Source organism: Podarcis melisellensis (assembly GCF_964234715.1).
Source record: "Podarcis melisellensis genome assembly, chromosome: 1".
Taxonomy (NCBI): domain Eukaryota; kingdom Metazoa; phylum Chordata; class Lepidosauria; order Squamata; family Lacertidae; genus Podarcis; species Podarcis melisellensis.
This window is the reverse complement of record NC_138528.1, coordinates 104,627,943-104,647,751: the sequence shown is the minus strand read 5'-3', so window position 1 is coordinate 104,647,751 and position 19,809 is coordinate 104,627,943. Positions and strand designations below refer to the sequence as shown.

Below are 19,809 nucleotides of genomic sequence, written 5' to 3'. Positions count from 1 at the left end.
TAAAACAACAATATGATATACAAAGAATCGAAATAATCAATTATATAAAATACATTTTAGGGTTTTGGCCCATTTTCCATGTGCAGAGAGTCTGGTCTGGATCGATAGAGGACTAGTTCTCGTCTTAACAGTGACCAGGAAAACTGTGCCAGATCGGTATATTTTGGTCATGTAGACCAGCTGTCCAACAAGCGTTGAGCACCTCTTGGCTTCACAAAACTAATATCAATTGGAGGAGGCACTGAGCTCTGCTGTTATCACTTGCCCAAGGGTTGAGTCACACAGATGCAGTAGTCTCTTAACATCAGTTGAAATTGCTCATTGAACTTCAATTGGGAACAGCCTTTACAATTCATATTCTACAATCAGAAAATTCATCTATCCTCATTTTCTCCTAAATACATCTCCCAACCCACCGAAAAACGTGTGAATTAGTGAACAGATGTGGTGGGGCATTCAAGTGGACTTTGTACACTAAAAGAAGTATTGCTTCCAGGAATCCCATACTTTCCATCTATTGCCTTCTCAGAGAAGCCAATTCCTCCTCTAAAATCCAAAGGAATATATATATGCCCATTTCTAGTCACTGACCCAGGAACACCTAATATCCTATAATTTGGCCTGTACTTTGGTATTGCTTTCATTTAAATATGTGGAAAATGCACCACATTGTTGTTTAATAATTGTATTTTAATTGAGACCATGACAGTCCAGAGATGAAGAAACAAAGTTGGGGTGATTGCTATTTCTTTGCCTCAAAGAAATGAAGAGTTTTAAAGAGCAGGGGAAATTGGACACCCCCTCCCCTTTGAGTTTATTCAAGAGAAAAATCAGTTCTTTCAATTTAATTAAGCTTTGGTTTATCTCTATGTAGACTGATTTTTTTTCACAGCAGAGGCGGCACTTGTCCTATTAATTAGCCTTTGCTCAGAGCAAACATCCATAGTTGTTGAATGTCATTCTATAAACATCACAGCCAAATTACCAGCTATGAAATATGGTAGAGTTGTTTTCTATATATCTTCTCATATTATAGTACTGGCTCTTGCTTTCATTGGTGCTAGTTTTGATCGGATAGTTCAAATGCTTCCAGTTTTTCTTATTCTGCTTCCTTTGACATCTGCTTCCAATTATTCTGGTGTGTTTAAGAGAAAAGCAAAAAAATCCAATGGACCATCATTGCATTTGTTGCCTTTTCTTGTCTCTTTCATTCACATGCTCATATCTAGCATGTATACCTCCGGGTGTTTTACTGCTATTTAAATATTGCTCTTTTCTGGATGTGTGGAATGAAACTCTTAGATCAAAGATAACCTGCTTCCTTCTTGATGTTTGCAGGGATAAAGCCGTCTGTAATGCCTGCCCCTAAAAAGGATGGAAGAGCAGAATGCTATAGCAAACACTGCCATACCTAGCAATTCCTCAAGCCAGTTTCCCCCCCTTCTGTTTGAGAATGTGGAATGGACACTTAAATTGCTATCTTGCTATGGGCAAATAAAACCGTTATTATTGAAACCAAAATTGCCTTTTCACAGTGATAGAAGCCTCCTCCTTTTCAAATTTCCTTTTGTGTTCTTTCAAACCTTAGGTGAAAAGGTACTGGGCTGAAAAGCAGCGCCGGTGGAAGGAACTGGAAGCAAAAGATCTTCTGCGTTTGGCAGAATTCAAGAAATTATTGGCTCAACAAGTTATTAAAGATAAGAAAAGGTAAAGTTATAAACAGAATCCTCATGCGGATTATTGACTCATGGTTGGAGAGCAATTTTTAAGAATCTTGTTTTGTTTTGTTTATTTCATAAAATTTATAAAACTTAAAACAACAACCTCAAATCAATATTTTTTTAGTTTTATTTACTGATTTTCTTTCTTTTAAAACTGTTTATTATTTTTATTTAGCATGGCTCCCCAATATAAACACTTTTAGTTTTCAGCCCAATGTATATTTACTTGGGGGTAAGCTCTCCTGAACTCAATGGGGCTCAGGGCAGTGATGTTAGTAGTTCTTCGCTTTTGTACTTTTCCTTTCTTCTATGAACCTGAGACAAGTCAGTGCTAGGTCTTCTCATGGTGTAGGGATTCCTGTGAAGTAAACAACCATCATACATATTTTCCATGCAATGATTTATATTTTGATTTGTTTTTCCTGCCCTCCTGTGAATGCATTAGACCATTGCTTCATCTGGCCCAGAGCTGGGGAACCTGTGGCTCTCCAGAGATCGTTGGAGTACAACTAGCATGTGCTAGTTGGGGGGACTGTCAGGTTCCAATGACATCTGGAGTGGCCACAGGTTCCACACCTCTGTTCTAGTGCCTTTTCTAAGTCTGAAAACTGGCTGTAGCTCTCTTCAGAATCAGGAGACCTTTTTTCCCTCTGCAATAACTATCCTGTAGCTTTTGGCTCACAGCATCCCCATGATTGTAGGCTATGCAGAGATCAGCTTTCAAATTCTGTCGGCTTCCATTCAAAGGAAGGGATACCCTGCAGCTTCCCTGTGGCTCTGATAAGGCAGCCTAGCTCTTTTTCTGAAACTCTTTTTTATTATTACAATTCTTACAGCAAGCAAGGAACATTAAATGTCTCTATTTGGAAGGCAACGCTGGATAGTAACCCACCTCTTTCCTCTGTTGCATGTTGCTGAGCTGCTTGTTATAGAAATAATTTGCCCTTTCTTTAGACTATGCTTGTGGTTTTTTTCCCTTCATTGCGGCTGTCAATCCATTTGGGGACTGAGAGACTTTTATCTGCAGGTTTTGCCCAAGGCCAATAAAGGGTCAGGCACGCTGCCTAAATGTTTTCTGTAGTGATCATAAAATAAAATAAAAACTAAGAACCACAGCGATGACAGCAGTTCATACTTAGATGTTGAATGGGAAAAGATGTCTTCAGTAATCCCTTCAATTGAGTGAAATACTTGCCTAATGATCCAGAGTTCAAAGGCTTCAGGCTGTGATCAGTGTCTGAGAATTAATGTCATTGATTAATATAAATGTGTTAAATTGCTGTAATTTAAACAGGTTACAACAAGGAGGCATTTAGGGGTGGTGAATGGTGTTGAAGCCTGCAATCCTCTACCCACCTATGTGGTGATTGAACTCGTATCTACGTCTGAGTAGATATGCATAAGGAGGCACTCTTAGGTTTGTTGCTTCCCTTTCCTCACACACCCAGGGCAGCCAGTCTACATTCATTTTCATTGGTGTCCACCACACCTGAGTGTTGCAACATCCAGCTCCCCCTGGCTGCCTCCACACCATCACCTTCTAGCTGCCCTTCGAGATTTCAAAAGGAAGTTGCAGGATATGAAGCAGCATGACCCCCTCAAAATGAGCACAAATAATCAGGATTTCACAATATAAATGATGTTGGGAAGGGCCTGTTCTGTACATTATTGTAATGCCAATTTGTCCCTTTCATACCTATTTAAAACTATTTTTTCTTGAAGTCTCTCTCTCTCTCTCTCTCTCTCTCTCTCTCTCTCTCTCTCTCTCTCTGAGTCTTTTCATTCCTTTCATTTGTTTTCTCTCTCTCACTCTTTTCTTTTTTTAAAAGTGTGACAGATTTGATTCACTTTCCCCTCAGCAATTCACCTGCAGAATTCACCTGCAGTTCTTCCCAGCTCCAAATTTGAAGTATGTTGAATCTTCAGGGCAACTTATCTTCATTGATCTGCCTTTGAGCTCCATTCATTATATAACCTTTACTCTGAGGCATCAGTTCTGCTTAAAGTATTCACTTGTCAAAGCATTTCCCTCCTGACATGGAAAGCACACATTGCCATGATCTGAGGATTTGGTTCATATTCATGTTTAAAGTGTCAGATGAGAGATGGATGTGAATTCTGCACTTGGTACCTACAATCCCCATATAAGCTCTTCATGGGCACCCTAAATTAACAAATTCTGTGAATTTAACCCAGAACTATGCTTTTGTCAGGTTTCTGGGGGAATGTGCAGTATCCACACAGCTTCAAAATGAATCCTAGCCTTGAAGATATAATGAGATCCTTGGTAGGAGATTTGCTACAGAGTTTTGAGAAGCTAATTATTTGGGAATTGTAAAAGAAACACAGGCCTTATTGAAAACAAGCTCCTCTCCCACCCCACCCTGCAAATTTCATTTTAAAAGTACATGTATGGAAGTATAAGCCAAGAGCCAACCCCCATTTTGGAACTCCATCGCATAAGTTAGGAAATGGAATGTGAGATTCAGTTAAAAGGATTTGCTCTCTGTCCACCCATAAGCCAAAGCAAGGCTATGTCAGCATTATCTCTGGGCTAAGATCTAGGCTGTGATCCTGTGCATACTTATCTGGGAATAAATCCCATTGAACTCACTCATAAGATTGTTAATATCACCAAGTTAGATTAATGTTGCTAAAGACTAAATCCTGTCTGCAGTTAATAACATTAATGATGCAAATAAGTAACAAGGAATCCATTGGATAAAGAGAATCCCTTGTTCTTCAAGTCTGGCAGGATACCATTTGGAGCAGCTGGGTCCTTGTTATCCCAGCTTATTAGCACTGGGTGGGAAGGGTCCAGGACAGGTTTATGTTGTTAATTGTGGGACCCATGCCATCACACTAACTCTCTCCTTATACACTATATCATACGTATTTAATGTGATTTCCTGTTTCAAGCCTTTCATTTTTAGAGAAGGCTATTGAGTGGGACTTCTAGCTTCATACTCTCCAGATCAGTTTTCTAAAGGCTTTCCTATCTGAATTTTGATCTGCCCATGAAACCAAGACTGCACCTGTTGCCTTGAGGAATGATCTTCACCTAGGAACAACGATGGCCTGCTGATGAAGTGTTGGCAACTCAGCTGCAAGACCTGGCAAGCATTAATAAGACTGCTCTTATGGAGTGCTGCAAGTCCAGTCTTGCCTTCTGCCTGATGCTGCCAGAATAGACAATATTGTGCAGAGGTTTGTCTTTTGGAGGAATCGATGTGCTAGTGACAGCCACTTCTGCTTCCTTATTTCATACGGGTCTAGCTTGCAGCTTCTGGCCATAGTGGGGAACCAGGCGCAGATAAGTGACTGAAGTTACACCCTGACAGGGCGGAGGGTACTGCTGGTTGTTTGTTCTTGTAACAATCACTCCATCTGGTTTCAGAAAAAGGAAAGAAATGGGACCATAGGTCCTCTCCATCAGATCTCCTGAAAGACCATCAACTTGGGATTACTCCTCTTCTTGAATTTTTTTCCATTCCAGCTGGTTGTTACAGGAACTCTGTGACATAACAAATAGTGCCTACGTTTGGGTTTTTTTTTTTTACTTCCCTCCCTCCCACCTTCCAATCCTCTTTCCTTTCCTTTTTAGATTATAAACCTGAGGACAGGGACTGTCTTATCAATGTCAGCTATAAGCTTTATGGGAAGCCTTTTTTTGGCTGTACAGCAAAATAAAAGTAAATCAGTGGTGGTGGGTAGAAATAATAATAACAGATGGTATTCAACCACGGCTAGTTTTTCATTTTTTTAGCCTTAAAGTGTTTCTTGATCAGTAAGTTTGTGCGATTGTAGCAAATTTCCATATTTTGAGAACTGGCTCTCACCCATTCTATTCAGTCTGGGCCAAGCATCCATTAGTCATATAGTCATATATCTTCTTCAGTAAATAAGAGCATATATAACAGCACAGCATTGAATTCCACTCTTAATTCCCACAGCAGTTTTGGGGCGGGTTGAACTTCCCTTGCCATTTCCCCTCCTAAGCAGTGGGGAAGCTCTCATTGTTTGTTACCTTCTTGACACCCTGCACAACAAGTGAGTCAGGACCCTTGCTCTCTTCAAGCCCTCTGTGTGTGCACCATGGACTTTGAGAAAGGGCCATAGCTTTGCCACAGAGACTGTGTTTTGCATGCAGAAGATCACAGGATCAATCCCTGGTTGATCTTGAGATGGGGGGGACGACGACGACTCCTGCCTGAAACCTTGGAGAACCTCTTCCACTTAGTATTGGCAGTGGTGAGTTAGATAAACCCATTACATTTGCCCTGACTCTTCCATTGTGAAATGTTTTTTCAGCTGGATAATATGCAAAGAGAACATCTCACTAGTGCCTCAGTGGTTCCATGCTGTCTTCTAGACACAATTCCAGGTGCCAGTTTTGACCCATAAAACCTAGACCAGTGTGAGTGTGATGTAGGCTAAAGTTTCTTTCTTTTCTTTGTTCCATCATGGACTTTGAAGTTGCCCATGAGTGCTTGAGCTGTATTAAGCATGCACCAATTTGAGTAGTCATCTCAAGGGCTGCCCACAATTGTGAGAATAATTTCTCCCCTAAGGGGCCCCCCAAAGTCTTACCTCAAATACCTGTAAGAATACCCTTTTTGGGCTAGCATTTAATAGCCAGGTATAAGAAAGTGAGATGTAACTTTTATTTTCCATAGCTAAATGTTCAGTTGTGCCTAAGGTGCACAAGAAGTTACTGTGACTCAGGACCAGTAGAAAGCACAATGATTTAAAGTGATTATTCCATTGTTATGCAACCCTAGTTGGCTGGCTGGCTGTAAATCAGATAGGGAACAAGTAGCTGCCTGATCTCACTGAGTCTGAGCGTTTGTGTTTGTGAGGAATGATAAATTCACAAATCAAGTTACAAGGTTTGAATCAGTGCTTTTGATATATCTCAGTTGTGATCTTCTTTTTCTCTACGACAGGAGCACAAATGGTTCTGTAATCTTTAATTTACCAAATCAATTATGTTAAAAATTCAATCCATAATATTTTAAAATATTTATTATGCCATGCATGGCAATAGCCTATCATGCAAGATATGTTGCTGGGAAGATCAATAATCGGATTTCCCAGTGGTTTTGTTTTTATTTAAGCAGTGGTAGGGTGAGGTGGAGAAGCTACTATTAGTTCTGCAAGGGAATTATTTCCCTGAGAAGGATGGGCAACATCTGTGGGTATGTATGATTTAGATGAAGGAATACATATGAAAAGTAGTTAAAGACCTCCCACAGCTCTGCTCTTCCAATCATATTTTGAGCCCCCTGTAGCTGCTTCTATGGGATGCGTGTGTGTGTGTGTGTGTTAGTTCTAAGAAGTGTTATAAAATTGGATAAAGGATGTTGCTATGGCCTAGATAACTTTTACCTAATAAAGAAGTAATGAACCAATGGCAAATAGGTGATCAAACTGTGAAGGACCTGAATATAAAGAATAAAACTGCATTAAAAAAAAACCCTAATGGTAAGTGGTTGTTGCATTAGTAGGTTTTTCTAATCTCATCCACTGTTGAATCAAGTTATGTGGTTTGTTCACAAATTAGAGTAGCCTCCACGCAAAATGGGCTTATGTCAACCTATCCTTGCATTCATAATGTTACCTGATGGCACAGAGGAAGTGGCTACTGTTGATTCTGTAAGTAGGGTGGCTATGATATCTGGGATAGTGGTATAACATTTCTGTGCTGGTAAATGGTAATGTAGTATGCAGTATATGCACATGTGTGAATAATGTACTGGGTCTGTTTGTAATGACTGACACAGAATCGTTCCTGTAGAGTAAAGGCTTAATTGATTTGGAGTATGAAGTAGCTTGGAGTATGGGTTAATTGTTAGCCAAGCAAGGTTGTAGATGCTAAGCGTCTGATGTTGCTCTAGAAAGCTGAATAGGGCTACATGCCCTGTTCCTTGTGTCTGGGGAGTGCTCTCCGGGCAAAGAAAATCAAAGTCTCTTTCATTGCTGCAGCTTATAGTATCACATCAAGCGCCAGCCTTTTGATGTATGCACTTGCCAAACATTCTTAACAAATTGAAGAGTATAGGAAAGTGTTAGAAGCTATAAAGCCATAAATAGGCACTATTGACTACAGTTCTAAGTAATCCCATGTATTGCTTTGGGGAGATTGCAGACGTATCTAATAGGGTATTTTTCAAAATCTAGTTTCGAAAACAATGAATCGTTATAGGTAGGAGCAGAGGCTGAACTTAGCAGCAGCTGGTAAGGTGGTATGCAAGGGGCAGGAAGAAGTCACCACTGCTATTGAGCAGTGGTGGAATAGATTTCATATATGTAGTAGATATGAGGCAGCAGTGGAAAGTGACATCATTGCTCATGCTGAGCACTCTTACCCAGTTTGGCAGCTGCACACATATGTGGTGCAAACTTTAGCAGCTGCTGACCTTGCCATTCCTTCTGTCTCTTGCTAGTAAGAGTCTCTGATCTTCCTTCCCCCACAATGCTGGCTGATGCCCATTGGGACTGGTGGAGTGAAAGGCAAGGAGGTCAACAGTAGGTGGAGCTAGAGTCATTGGCAGGTAGGGTTAACTTTTGTCCCTAACCTCCTCCCTGCTGATTTCTACAAGGGCTGTTAAAAAGCAAGAGGGTGGGTTTGGAAGAATCAAGCCTGAGGTTGATAGAGAGGTGTTTAGCTTGCCCTAATGGACTAGACTCTACTGCTTCCACATAGTCTCTGCTCAGTGATGGCTGACTCTTCTTGCCTTTGCCCACTTTTTGGCTCTGCCCCAGCCCACTGCTGGTTTCAGCACTACCTATTACCAGTATGCATTTCTGAATTTCTGTTGAAGAAATACAGCCCTCAACAGAAAAGGTTACCCAACCAGCGGTAATTGATTGAGATACATTAAGGTGGTTTGCAAAACTGGAGTCTTAATCATTTGATCCAAATTCTCAAACATTCCACAGAAGCAGAATGATCAGCGATGGCAATGGAAAAGCTTTCTTGAATCTCTCATTTTCTCTTTGACTGATATCATAGTTTCCCTGTTGCTGTACCTCTATGAATATTTATGTGAGTCAAAATAGGGAAGAGCTTTCTTGGTGAAATATTGTACATATTATAAACATGTCCATAATGATCTTTAAAAGCTCTTACAATAAACATGGTCCCAAAATTTTCTGTTAAATATGTATGAGACACATTCTGTAAGCCATTTTAATGAAATTATGCTTATCGGAAATTAAATGAATGTGTATTCACAGTGCTTCAAAAGGTGGCATTACCGAAACCAGTAAACTAAGCTCATTATTCAACTTGGTTGTTTTTTTAAAATGTTATTTAACCACAATACTTAGCTAAAACTGGCATGGGGGGAAGGAAAGGTCTGATTATGCTTCACTCTCACACTAGGAGATTTCTTTGAAGAAGGAACAACATTATTTCAGGGTATAAGAAAACCTCTGTAGACATATAAAAAAGTATGTTAAGCATTGCCATTACGATGTTCCTTCAGGTGTATAATGCACACCTACACAACTGACATGTTTGCAGTCCTCAGATTGCCCTTGTGTCTTGTCTCCCTAGAAGAATTTTCATATATTCTTCTAATTTCCCTCCCACTTTCTGGTAACTTCTTTATATTAACACCAGGCTTGCTGCTCACTGGTCAGCCCCCTACCCTCTTAAATGTAGATGCTGTTGGAGTGAGCCAGAGCCAAAGTAGATATGATGTTAATTGTTTGAATCATGAGAGTGGGAATACTTACTCTTTCCCTGCTATGGTTTTAGCAAAACTCGCCTTCCCAAAGCTATGAAGCACCAATGACAGCTTCCTTTTAAATGCAAATAGCAGCTTTCCTGGTGTGGGGGGCATTTGTTTAGGACCATTACGCAACCATGAACTTCTGGTAACTTTTGTCACACAATCCTGTACTTCTGGTGGCCCAGAGATGCTCTCCCATTTCATCACGTTACAACTTGGCCCACATTCTTGCTATGAGCCAGCCCTCAGTCTATGATAGGTGTCCAAATATTGCCTCCATGTATCTGAAAAGCAATCATTTGTACACAGTCAGCTTCTTGCTTTTGTAATGATCTGCAGATGTCAAGAGTTAATCTAAAAAAAAATAATCCTTCAGACATTACTTCCATCAGTCTCAAGATTTATTTCCAAACAGGACATTACTTACCAAGTAGATTAGAACAGAAAACAATAAGAATGGCTATTAAGAATGTGAAAAATATTGAGAAGATGCAGCCATCATTCTTTCAGCTCTTCTGCAAATATTTAGTGAATTTAGTACAGTGATGCAAGGTCAATGAATACTAATCACTCCCAAAACTAAGAACTGTATCTGTGATTGTTTAAAACTGCCCAAATAGGATAATCAGCTATTTATTTTGACATTCACACAATGTATCTGGGATTGTCAGCATCCATATGTGATTTTGAACATTTTACCAAATTTAGAACATTCACTCTACACATCCAAATCTAAGAAAAGTATTGATTTGATTGTTGCTTCTGAATAAGATCTTAATTGTTCCTAATTAGGGATCTGGAAGGATCCATCAACCTTGATTCTTCCAATTTCTCATTTTTTAAATCTTAAATTCATTTCTCTCCATTTCTAGGGCAATTTTTTAAAATTGTCATAGAAATTAATCAGCATAGAAATTCTACTAATACACATATTTTTGTTTTCAGTTTTGACTAATGTACAAATTTTTGCAAGCAATTGCACCTTGTGAACATGATTTAGTTGGAGAACTACATTGCAAAATTCAAGTAAATTAATTTTGAAGGATGTCTGTCTCATATTTTGCTTATATTTTTTCGAAAAGTGCAGATTTGATATGTTCTTCTTTAAATGTGAACTGAATTGAATTTCTCCCCCCCCCATGCCTACATAAAACTATTAAATAGTATTAGAAGACAGATCATTGACTTCATGTTTTCCTGTTCAAAGAGTTCAGTTTAGACAAAAGCTTTTGGAAAAGCGCTTGATGGAGAAAAGAGAAGCAATACTCAAAGAAGCCCATGAGGAAGAAGAAAGGAAGAGACGTCTTGATGCTCTCAGGCAACAGGTATCTTTTTAATTGTATAACCCGAGTCTTTTTATGTGCAGTTTGAGAGAGCAGTCTCTCAAGACATGAGAAAAGGGCTTCTCAATCTTTTTAGCTTTGTTTCATCACTTGCTGTTTGGTTTGTATCTGTGCATGATCATTGCTAGATTAATGCATGCAGCAGACGCTGTTAACAGTGAAATCTAAAAATAGTCTTGGGGTAGAATTCATCACCATTACAGACATTGTTTCTGTGCAAGCAGAACAGCTTGCCCAGATAGAATGATACCCCTTCCCCTCACCCCCATGTACTGTTCTGGGGGTTCCCACAGGTCATTCAGGCAGCCTGTTGATGAGGTTTGCTAGGTGAATTCCACCGATAGTGTGCCCCCCTACGCCACGTGTATGGATCGAATAGGCTTTTCTAGAAGATAATTTCCACACACTATGATCACCTCACATTTTCAGTTTCATTTTGTTAATATGAGAAAGAGCAGCAGTAGATAAGTATCTACTCATAAAGTGGAAAGCACCGTACTTTTCCGTGTATAAGACTAGGGTTTTTTTTACTAAAAAAAATGTTTAAAAAGGCGGGTAGTTGTATACACAGAGGCAATCTCCCCCCATTTTCTAAATGTTGAGTCCCCCAAAATAGGGGGTTTCTTATACACGGGGGCGTTATACACGAAAAAATATGGTACCTTGATAAAATGGATAGGGAATGTTTTGTACCATGTTCTTCTACCTTCATCCAATCCAGATTATCTCCGTATCTGTGCCTTTAAGTGCCAGGTATTTTTACACAAATTGCCAGTGAAGGGGCCTTTATATGGATTGGGAGCCTTAAATAGGTTGGTAGAGGGCTTTAATCATTTCCCCCCACCTGGGTCTGAAATTGAATTGGGCATATGGGCACATAGCGGGGAGATGTCGTGTCTGAGAACATAGCAGGTGCCTGCCTGATCATCCATCCATCCATTCATCCATCCATCCATCTCATCTAATGGACCAAGTCTTACAGCGTTGAAAGTGGGAAAGGGAATGAAGGCTGATAGGTAACTTTAAAATGTGCATAAACTTTCAGCAGCACAGATTGGTGCAATGAAAGGGGTCAGCTTCCTATATTCTTGCATTATGCATTTTTAAGGGAACCATTTGTATGGGTAGGAAATATTTTTGTGATTTCCTATTAACTTCTGCATCTTCCCCTCCTCTCACCAAAAATGGAAGTCTGACCATGGATTTTATACATCCTCTATACTAAACTGCCGTACAAGCTCTCAGCTGTCACCAGCATGATTCAGACATGTTCCCCAGGATTTCCTTGGGTATGGTTTTCAATCTAGAGCATTTGCAAACCAGTATGAGTCTCCACTCCAACAATTTGAAAGCTTGTTGTAGTCACTACAGACCGCTTGAATGATGTGTGGAGATGCAAATGCCATAAAAACACACAATTAATAGTTTTGGTTAGTTCTTGAATATAATATTTTGGGTTGGCAGCATTTTTAGTTTTTGAAAAAGGAGAATGCTTAACTTCTCTGCAAGAAACATATTCCTTCATTCTTCCAGTAAACCCAGTTACTTGAACTGTGTCAGAATTAAATGCCCAAGAGCACAATTCTATGAATGTTTACTTAGAAGTAAGTTCCACTGTGGTCAGTGGAACTTACTCTCAAGGAGGCGTGCATTGAAATGAAGCCAAAATAATGTTGCTGATTGGTAGAAGACTGCTTAGGAATAGACAGAAGTTGTCTGCCACTTCACTTGTGACTGTGTGAACCAAACGAGGAGATGCAGGAAAACGTGCTACAATTTCTGTGTTGAACATAACATACGGCTGGGAATACAGAGAGCCTAGAAAGGGCTTTGTCCAGCATACCTGTTTATATGACTGTGGGTCAGATAGTTATGGAGGCTGAACTCAACAAGCATAAATCAGTAACAAAGCTATTATAAATCCCACTTGTATATGTGAACTCACGGGTAATTATACCTGGGAAAGTGTTGGTCGCTTAAATTACTTTGAGCTGAATGGGCCAGGCTCACTGAATGCTGTTTTGACCACAAATGTTTTTGTAAATAAGCCAGACAAAAGGCACATCCCTGTAATATTTCAAAAGCTGGATGGAGAATTTAAGATTCATTCCAGCCACGTGAGTGTATAACAGCATGCAGTGCCTAGTTTCTTCTTTCCTGACCTAAGATGACTGCGTTCTTTTTGCATTTGTCAGGAGTATTTTCCTGATCTTTTTTTCAAACAAGAAGTTAAAGTAGAGCTTGTTTGGGTTTTTTCCAGCCTTTTTATGAATCTGCTGGAGTGTAATTGTGTTTCTTAGTGTTACTCCTTTCAGATCGTGACTCAATTTCTATTTTCAGCTGGAGTCACCACATTGTCCCAGGTCTGCAATATGTCTTGTGTGGGGCAGGGTGGGGAATCAATGGGCTTTGGCTTGAAATTGCCTTTCACTTTTAAAATATTGCACTATTTCTTAGTTTTGGAAGGTGTTTATTCATCAGGCCCTAGCCCACTCATAGGAGGAAACTAACCAAGTGCTCAAGTTACGGCAAAATGTTAATTTGCCAAAAGAATTGGCGTAGCTTTGATTCCCCCCCCCCCCCCATGAAGTTTGCCTTTTGAAGTTGCAGGATGTGGTTGATTATCTAAATACTGATCTAGCTGTAGTTTATGAGTGCCATTTTTTTGCTGAGAGGCAAAGAGTGTCCTATCTAAGGCCCTGTGGGATAGCAGTCCTGCCCTCCAAATAGATAACTGCTTAGCCTCCATTCTGACCAAGTTATTAAAATTTTGCATGGCACATCTGAACTATGCTTGGGCAGGGAATATGTGCAGGCACAGCAGCAACTATGGTTGTTGCAGGTGCAGCAGTACTAGGAAGAATCTTGGGTTTTAGGGCCAGATCAGAGGGGCAGGGGGAGGGTCTTCTTGTGCCACTGCTAGGTCAGTTACACTGGTTAATAAGCTAGTGGTCCAACAGAACTATTTGTCTGTGTGTTCATTCCCTTGTTTTTAAAATTACCGTATTTTTCTGTGTAGACTAGGGTTGTTGTTCTTTACCAAAAAAATTAGGTTTAAAATTGGGGCTCGTCTTATACATCGGGTGTTTTATTAATTTGGAGTGCCCCCAAATAGGGGGAATCTTATACATGGGGGTGTCTTATATACGGAAAAAATATGGTAATTTGCAGTATCTTATTGCAGGTGATATTTTAAATGGTGACTAACAAACATAACTACAGTTTATCTCACAAAAGCATAACAAATTGCTTCAAGCTTGACCGCATGGCTTAGATAAAAAGAAACAACCACCACAGACAATTTTAAATGAATTCTTTTCCTGCTAAGCATCCTTTCACAAGACACTACTTCAATTAGAACCCACATTTTAAACCTGCAGTTATTATTCTCACCAGTTAACTGACTTGCGGTTTTTGTCATAACTGAACTGTGCCTTTGCTGTTCTTGTCCCCTTGCAATTGGCAGGCTTTACAGTATTGATCTATGTTTTGGTCCCCATGATGCCATCCTCTTATCTGTGACTTCAAACTGATACAAACAGGATCTGTTTCTGGGGGGGAAAGCCACATCCAAACTGCTCCCTGGCTTGCTCTTCAGTATTTTTTCTAGCATTAGTCACTTGATTAGATATGTCAGCAACTGTGCTCTACTTCAGATTGATTTATACTCAGGGCTCTTGCTGGGTCCCCCTCCCCTCAAAACACCATTAGCCTATGTCTACATATACTGAATGACAACACATTCTGCAGCCTAAAAAACTGTCTCAGCAACTTGGTGCATAGTGCATCACGAGGAGAGAGGCAGAGCCAGTGTTTTGAGGCTGGCAAATCCAGGGTCAGTTTGCATGTTGAAATTATATGATGGTAGTCTCCACACAGCAACTATAAAAGACCCCTCTCAAGTGGTGTGATTTTGTAAAAGGTTATTTTTCAGGTTCCAAAGGCATATAAAAGATCCACAACTCATCTTTTAAATTACTCTATATTCAGTGTAGCTCCTTTCAGATGTGGCATTATTGCAGGAGTGTTTGGGATACAATGCGAAGGGAACAAGTCATTTTTAAACTAACAAACAAACAATAATTTGTTGCAGACTTGTGCTGCAGAAGTGAGTTTGTATGGCAGCACTGAGAGAGAATTATGCAAGCCTTCTGGTAATTTTATTTCAGGTCCTTATCTACCGTTTAATGTTCAGAATTTCTTTAGTTTTACGTCCAAGGACCATCAAAAAACACAAATGTGGAAGGAAGGGATATGAAATGGGCAAAAACCTTAGCTTGGCCTTTGCCAACTTGGTGTCCGCCAGAAGCTATGAACTACAACTCCCATCAGCCCCACCCAATGCCACCACGCTGGCTGAGGCTGACAGGAGTTGTAGCTCAAAACATAAGAAGGACAGCAGATTGGTAAAGGCTGCCTTAGCTAAAGAGTTAAGCCAGTCTGCTTGTTAGCTTTTCCCCCAGCCTTCCTGTGGTGAATGCTCAATCCTATGAACCTCTAAAGTGACTCATCAAATAAAACCATACATAAAAGGGAAGTTACCAGCTGCCATCGGTCTGCTTTCCTGTTCACTTTTATTCGATGAAAGGGCTTTTACAGAAAGCTGGTCCCTGTTCACCCTTAGTCTTGTATGAATAACTGAAATATCTGAATAGAGGAACCATCTGAGGTAAAGGAAGCTACGTTTTGCTATATCATCATGTTTACTTTGGAATGCCAAGGACACAGAAAGAACAGCTAGTATCAGTTCTTGGTAGACCCCACAGTTGAAATGGCTATGTGGGTTGACCCAAAGTAAGGATTGGGTTTTCCAGTGGGTGCAGTTAATTTTAACCAACTTCCAAAAATTGCAGCTGGACGCCATTTTTGATGGATGACTCCCGGCTATGTGCCTGAATCTGCAAGAGCTGGCTTTTAAAAGCTTGCCTAGGTAGTTTTGGATTTCTTTTCTTTGTGTTTGATATATGAGGCTTCCTTTATGTTACATTATTTCATTAGTTCAATTAGTTCAAAGTCTTCTTTTTCCAGAAATGGCCAAAGGGCCATTACTACAGAGAAGGTTCAGAAGATTATTTCAGTGCACTGAAATAAGGCTTGATGGGCTCATGGGACTGTGTGGACTAGCCTTGTCCCTGCAGTTGGTGGGCATTGGGGGTCTCAAATTTCAGCTGTGCCCTGTGCAATGCCAAAATTTGGTGCTCCGTGCCTCTCAAGCTCCATTCTAATTAATAGTTATGGCACTCTTGAGGCTCCATGCCCAGTGTAACTGAACTAGTAATGCTGCCCTAAATCCACCTCTGGTCTCTAACCACTGATGTGTCTGGCCAATGTGTGTTCATAGTTCTCTTACACATGAGGAGTGGTCCAGGATCCCACCTCACATGGAGGAAAGCTATGCAAGTACATCAATATGCACATAGAGCCCCTTCTAACACACTCTTGAGTGCATGGATTATGAAAGATTGTGGCCACTGGGTTCAGCAGTGACAAAGGTAGCACACTCAGCCTTGTGACCTTCTTCTGTTATTTAAATCTGTGGAGGGGAGCATCATAACCCCACCCCTCCCCAATAGAAAGTCATAAAAATTGTATATCACCAAGTGGTACAATCCATGTCCCCCTATTTCATGGTCAAAATAGTACTTTGTATATAACATTGCTTCCATCCATTCCAACTGTGATGCTGTTGGTTCAAGGAAAAAATAGGTATAAAAAGAAAATTCCTTGGATATCAAGATCTAGGCTTGGAGCAAGTACTCTTTGGTGGGAGAACCTCAACAGAGATTTAAAATCACAAAATATGTAGCAAAGTAAAGCGTGAAAATACAGGCTGTTAGACCTTTAAAAATATGCCCTTGTGAGTCCCAAAACTTCCCTCTTCCCCCAGTGTAGGAAAATACCACATGTTTAGTAAGTTAAAAAATCATTTATTTGCAAAGTGTCCAAAGGTCAGGTTCATGTGCTTTTCCATACATCAGTCAGTAGAGTCACAATAAAACTTTGTTTAGTTCCAAAGTGGTGAAGGTTCCTAAATTATTGGTATAGGAGCACAAGAATGACTTGTGAGAGCCATGTGACTAAGCTGCACCAACCAATGTAGCCTCTTCACCAACTGAGTTCATCAGGTAGACTAAGATACAACAATACGTTCCTCCCAAAGTGAGGGGGAGTAACCCATGCTAAGCCTGGCAGGACAGCTTACTCTATGGTCTTAACCCTTTCATGCATTGATTACACTTAAGCATGTTGGTTATATGAGACTCGTTATCCCACAGATGCTACAATGATGATAGTTTTTTTGGCAGCTGCTTTTTATTATAATTTGCAATTTGTGTGGTGCGAGGATGTGGAGGAGTGAAGCCAATCACTTGTGTGCTTCATTCTTCCCCCTCCAGGCGCCTAAAGGTGTAGCCAGAGGAGGCCTGGCTAATAGGTACAATATGTGGTAAATGCTTCCTTGAAAGAGAATGAAGTTTCAGTGGGTTTGATGCTAGTCAACAAAAGCCCTTGTTAAATTCCTTTATATCTCACTGTGCTGGATAATTTCCAGCTAGTCTCTTTTTTTAGGATAAGGTGCTTATGAGTTTGGTGGTTCCTCAGCTGCAAAGGCTTCTGGATAATACTTATTACTTATATGCATTTCAGTTTGGTTTCCAGCACATATTCAGGACTGAGATAGCCTTGTTGACCCAGGAAGACTATCTACACTAGGTAGTTGAACCGGAAGAGTTTATTCCTGTTTGTTTTTCTGGACCTCTTAGCAGCTTTCAATACCCTCAAGTATGGTTTTCTTCTGGACCAACTGGATGTGGCTTTGGGGACACTTGAACATTGTAGGTATGGAATCATTGGTTGATTTATTCTGACAAGCAATGGCATTTCTAGAAGAAAGAACTTCCTTATCAATTCCATAACTCTCATTCTTCAAACATACTGTCTTCCTCCTTTTCTGCCTTAACATGTTTTCTCTCAGACCTTCCTAATTAGGTGGAAAGAATGACGAAAAAGATCAAATGGTGCGTCCTTTGTCTGCTGGACCTCCTGCATGGAAACAGGAAGGTGTGATCTTAAGGTTGGGTCACAAAAAATATTTGCACTGCTGACAATTTACACATCTCTCTTAGGTTGCTGTTGTTGCAGAGTTTGACCCTGCAAGAATGATGGCCGACACAGTGGCATCTAAAGCTCGGATGGGCATTGGAACAGAAGAAGAATTTGTTCTGCTAAAGCCTCTGTTTGAGTTGCATACATTCACTAATGACCAGGTAGTTACCCATCCTGCCTGATGTGTGTGCGCGCATCCACACCAACAGCAAAAAGGTTAAATGCAGGGAGTAATTATGCTTTGTGTGGGAAACCACTGGAGGTGGGAGATATAGGTATCTGAAACGTAAAGAACTTCCCCCCATTTTTAGGAGTCTTCATTGGGTTACAGGGTAGAGTGTCAATCCTTTTGCATGAGGCCAGTTTTGCTCAGCCCTAGAGCTGCATTTAGGGATGCAGGTGGTGCTGTGGGTTAAACCACAGAGCCTAGGACTTGCCGATCAGAAGGTCAGTGGTTCGAATCCCCGCAACAGGGTGAGCTCCCATTGCTCGGTCCCTGCTCCTGCCAACCTAGCAGTTCGAAAGCACGTCAAAGTGCAAGTAGATAAATAGGTACCGCTCCGGCGGGAAGATAAACAGCGTTTCCGTGCGCTGCTCTGGTTCGCCAGAAGCGGCTTAGTCATGCTGGCCACATGACCTGGAAGCTGTACGCCGGCTCCCTCGGCCAATAAAGCGAGATGAGCACCGCAACCCCAGAGTTGGCCACGACTGGACCTAATGGTCAGGGGTCCCTTTACTTTTACCTAGAGCTGCATTTATGCTGTGCTTGGAGTCTTGTGTTTGTTTAAGAATGTCTGAACACCTGAATTCAAATCAAGGAGGCACTTCTTTATGTACTACCTTTCTCTACTGCGGCTCTTGCTGACTTTTTGCCCTGTTATCAGTTCCTTCTGACCACCATTGTTGCCTGCCTGCTGCAATATTTTTAGTCTGCAGCAGCCAATATTTTTAGTCCACAGTGGCCATTTGTCTATACAAGCACATTACAATATTGTACTAAGATATTGGAAGGCAGATTTGGGATTTAAGTGCCCTGAATTCGCACCTACAGTTGCATGCATGTTACCATGCACTGTATTCTGTACCTACTCCCCAGTATCTAGGCATATGTGTCAGGTGGAGATTCTACTGTATATGTTTCTGTAATCCAAAACTATCCATACACATCTGGCTAATACCAGATAGGCTAGTATGTTATATGTTGCCTTTTTAATAAATGGCATTGCAATCAATGCTGCTCCTTTCAAGATGACTCACTCAAAATCTATACCTATAGATTCATTCATATATATATATATATATATATATTTGCTTCCCCCCCTTTTTTTTAACAGATCATTTCCGACACCCGGGTTCGTGTGGAGCTAGCTCTCCGAGAAGCTGGACTACATAAAACACTTTACGCTCAGGAGCTTTTGCCTAAAATCCCTCCGCCCAGACTTCCAAGGAAAGACATGGAGTCCGTAGTCTTTAAAATGTACAACTAGGCACTAATCAAAGATTCAGAATCTTTTGGAATAGTCTATTAAGAATCCTTGAATAAACTATTTTAATTCAGGAAATAAGTTGGATACTAAGTCGTGAAGGGTTCTGTTATGGTGGCTGAGTCATGTTGGTGAAAATGTATTGCCAAGAAGTGCTCATTAGACCATTTTAACACTCCCCCACAATCTTGAGCACTGCTCTGTTAACAGCACATTCTTGGCAACACAGTTTACTGAAGCTTCAAGTCTAATTATTTCAGGTGAAATCATTCTTTTAGATGAAAATCTGCAAAGCAAAACTGCTGGAGACACACATCCACATAGGAATGCACCGAATTATTTGCATTGGGGTTGCCAACGTAGAGCCTGGTAATGGACCATATGTCAGTCAAGGACAATGGAAGCGAAAGTCCAACAA

At 40.5% G+C, this 19,809-nt stretch overlaps 1 protein-coding gene across 6 annotated transcripts in view; it reads left to right on the top strand.

The window, feature by feature from the left end:
- The window catches only part of CCDC148 (coiled-coil domain containing 148), a gene marked incomplete at its 5' end in the record, with an annotated part of 102,149 nt that extends 82,677 nt beyond the window's left edge, over window positions 1-19,472 (top strand). For all 6 annotated transcript variants that reach the window (XM_081929043.1, XM_081929042.1, XM_081929041.1 and 3 more), the window contains 4 exons: window positions 1,589-1,707; window positions 10,668-10,785; window positions 17,928-18,068; window positions 19,242-19,472. In XM_081929043.1, the coding sequence (XP_081785169.1) occupies window positions 1,589-1,707; window positions 10,668-10,785; window positions 17,928-18,068; window positions 19,242-19,394 (531 nt within the window). In that variant the 3' untranslated portion in view covers window positions 19,395-19,472. The remainder of the gene's footprint in view (window positions 1-1,588; window positions 1,708-10,667; window positions 10,786-17,927; window positions 18,069-19,241) is intronic.
- Window positions 19,473-19,809: the final 337 nt, after the last annotated feature.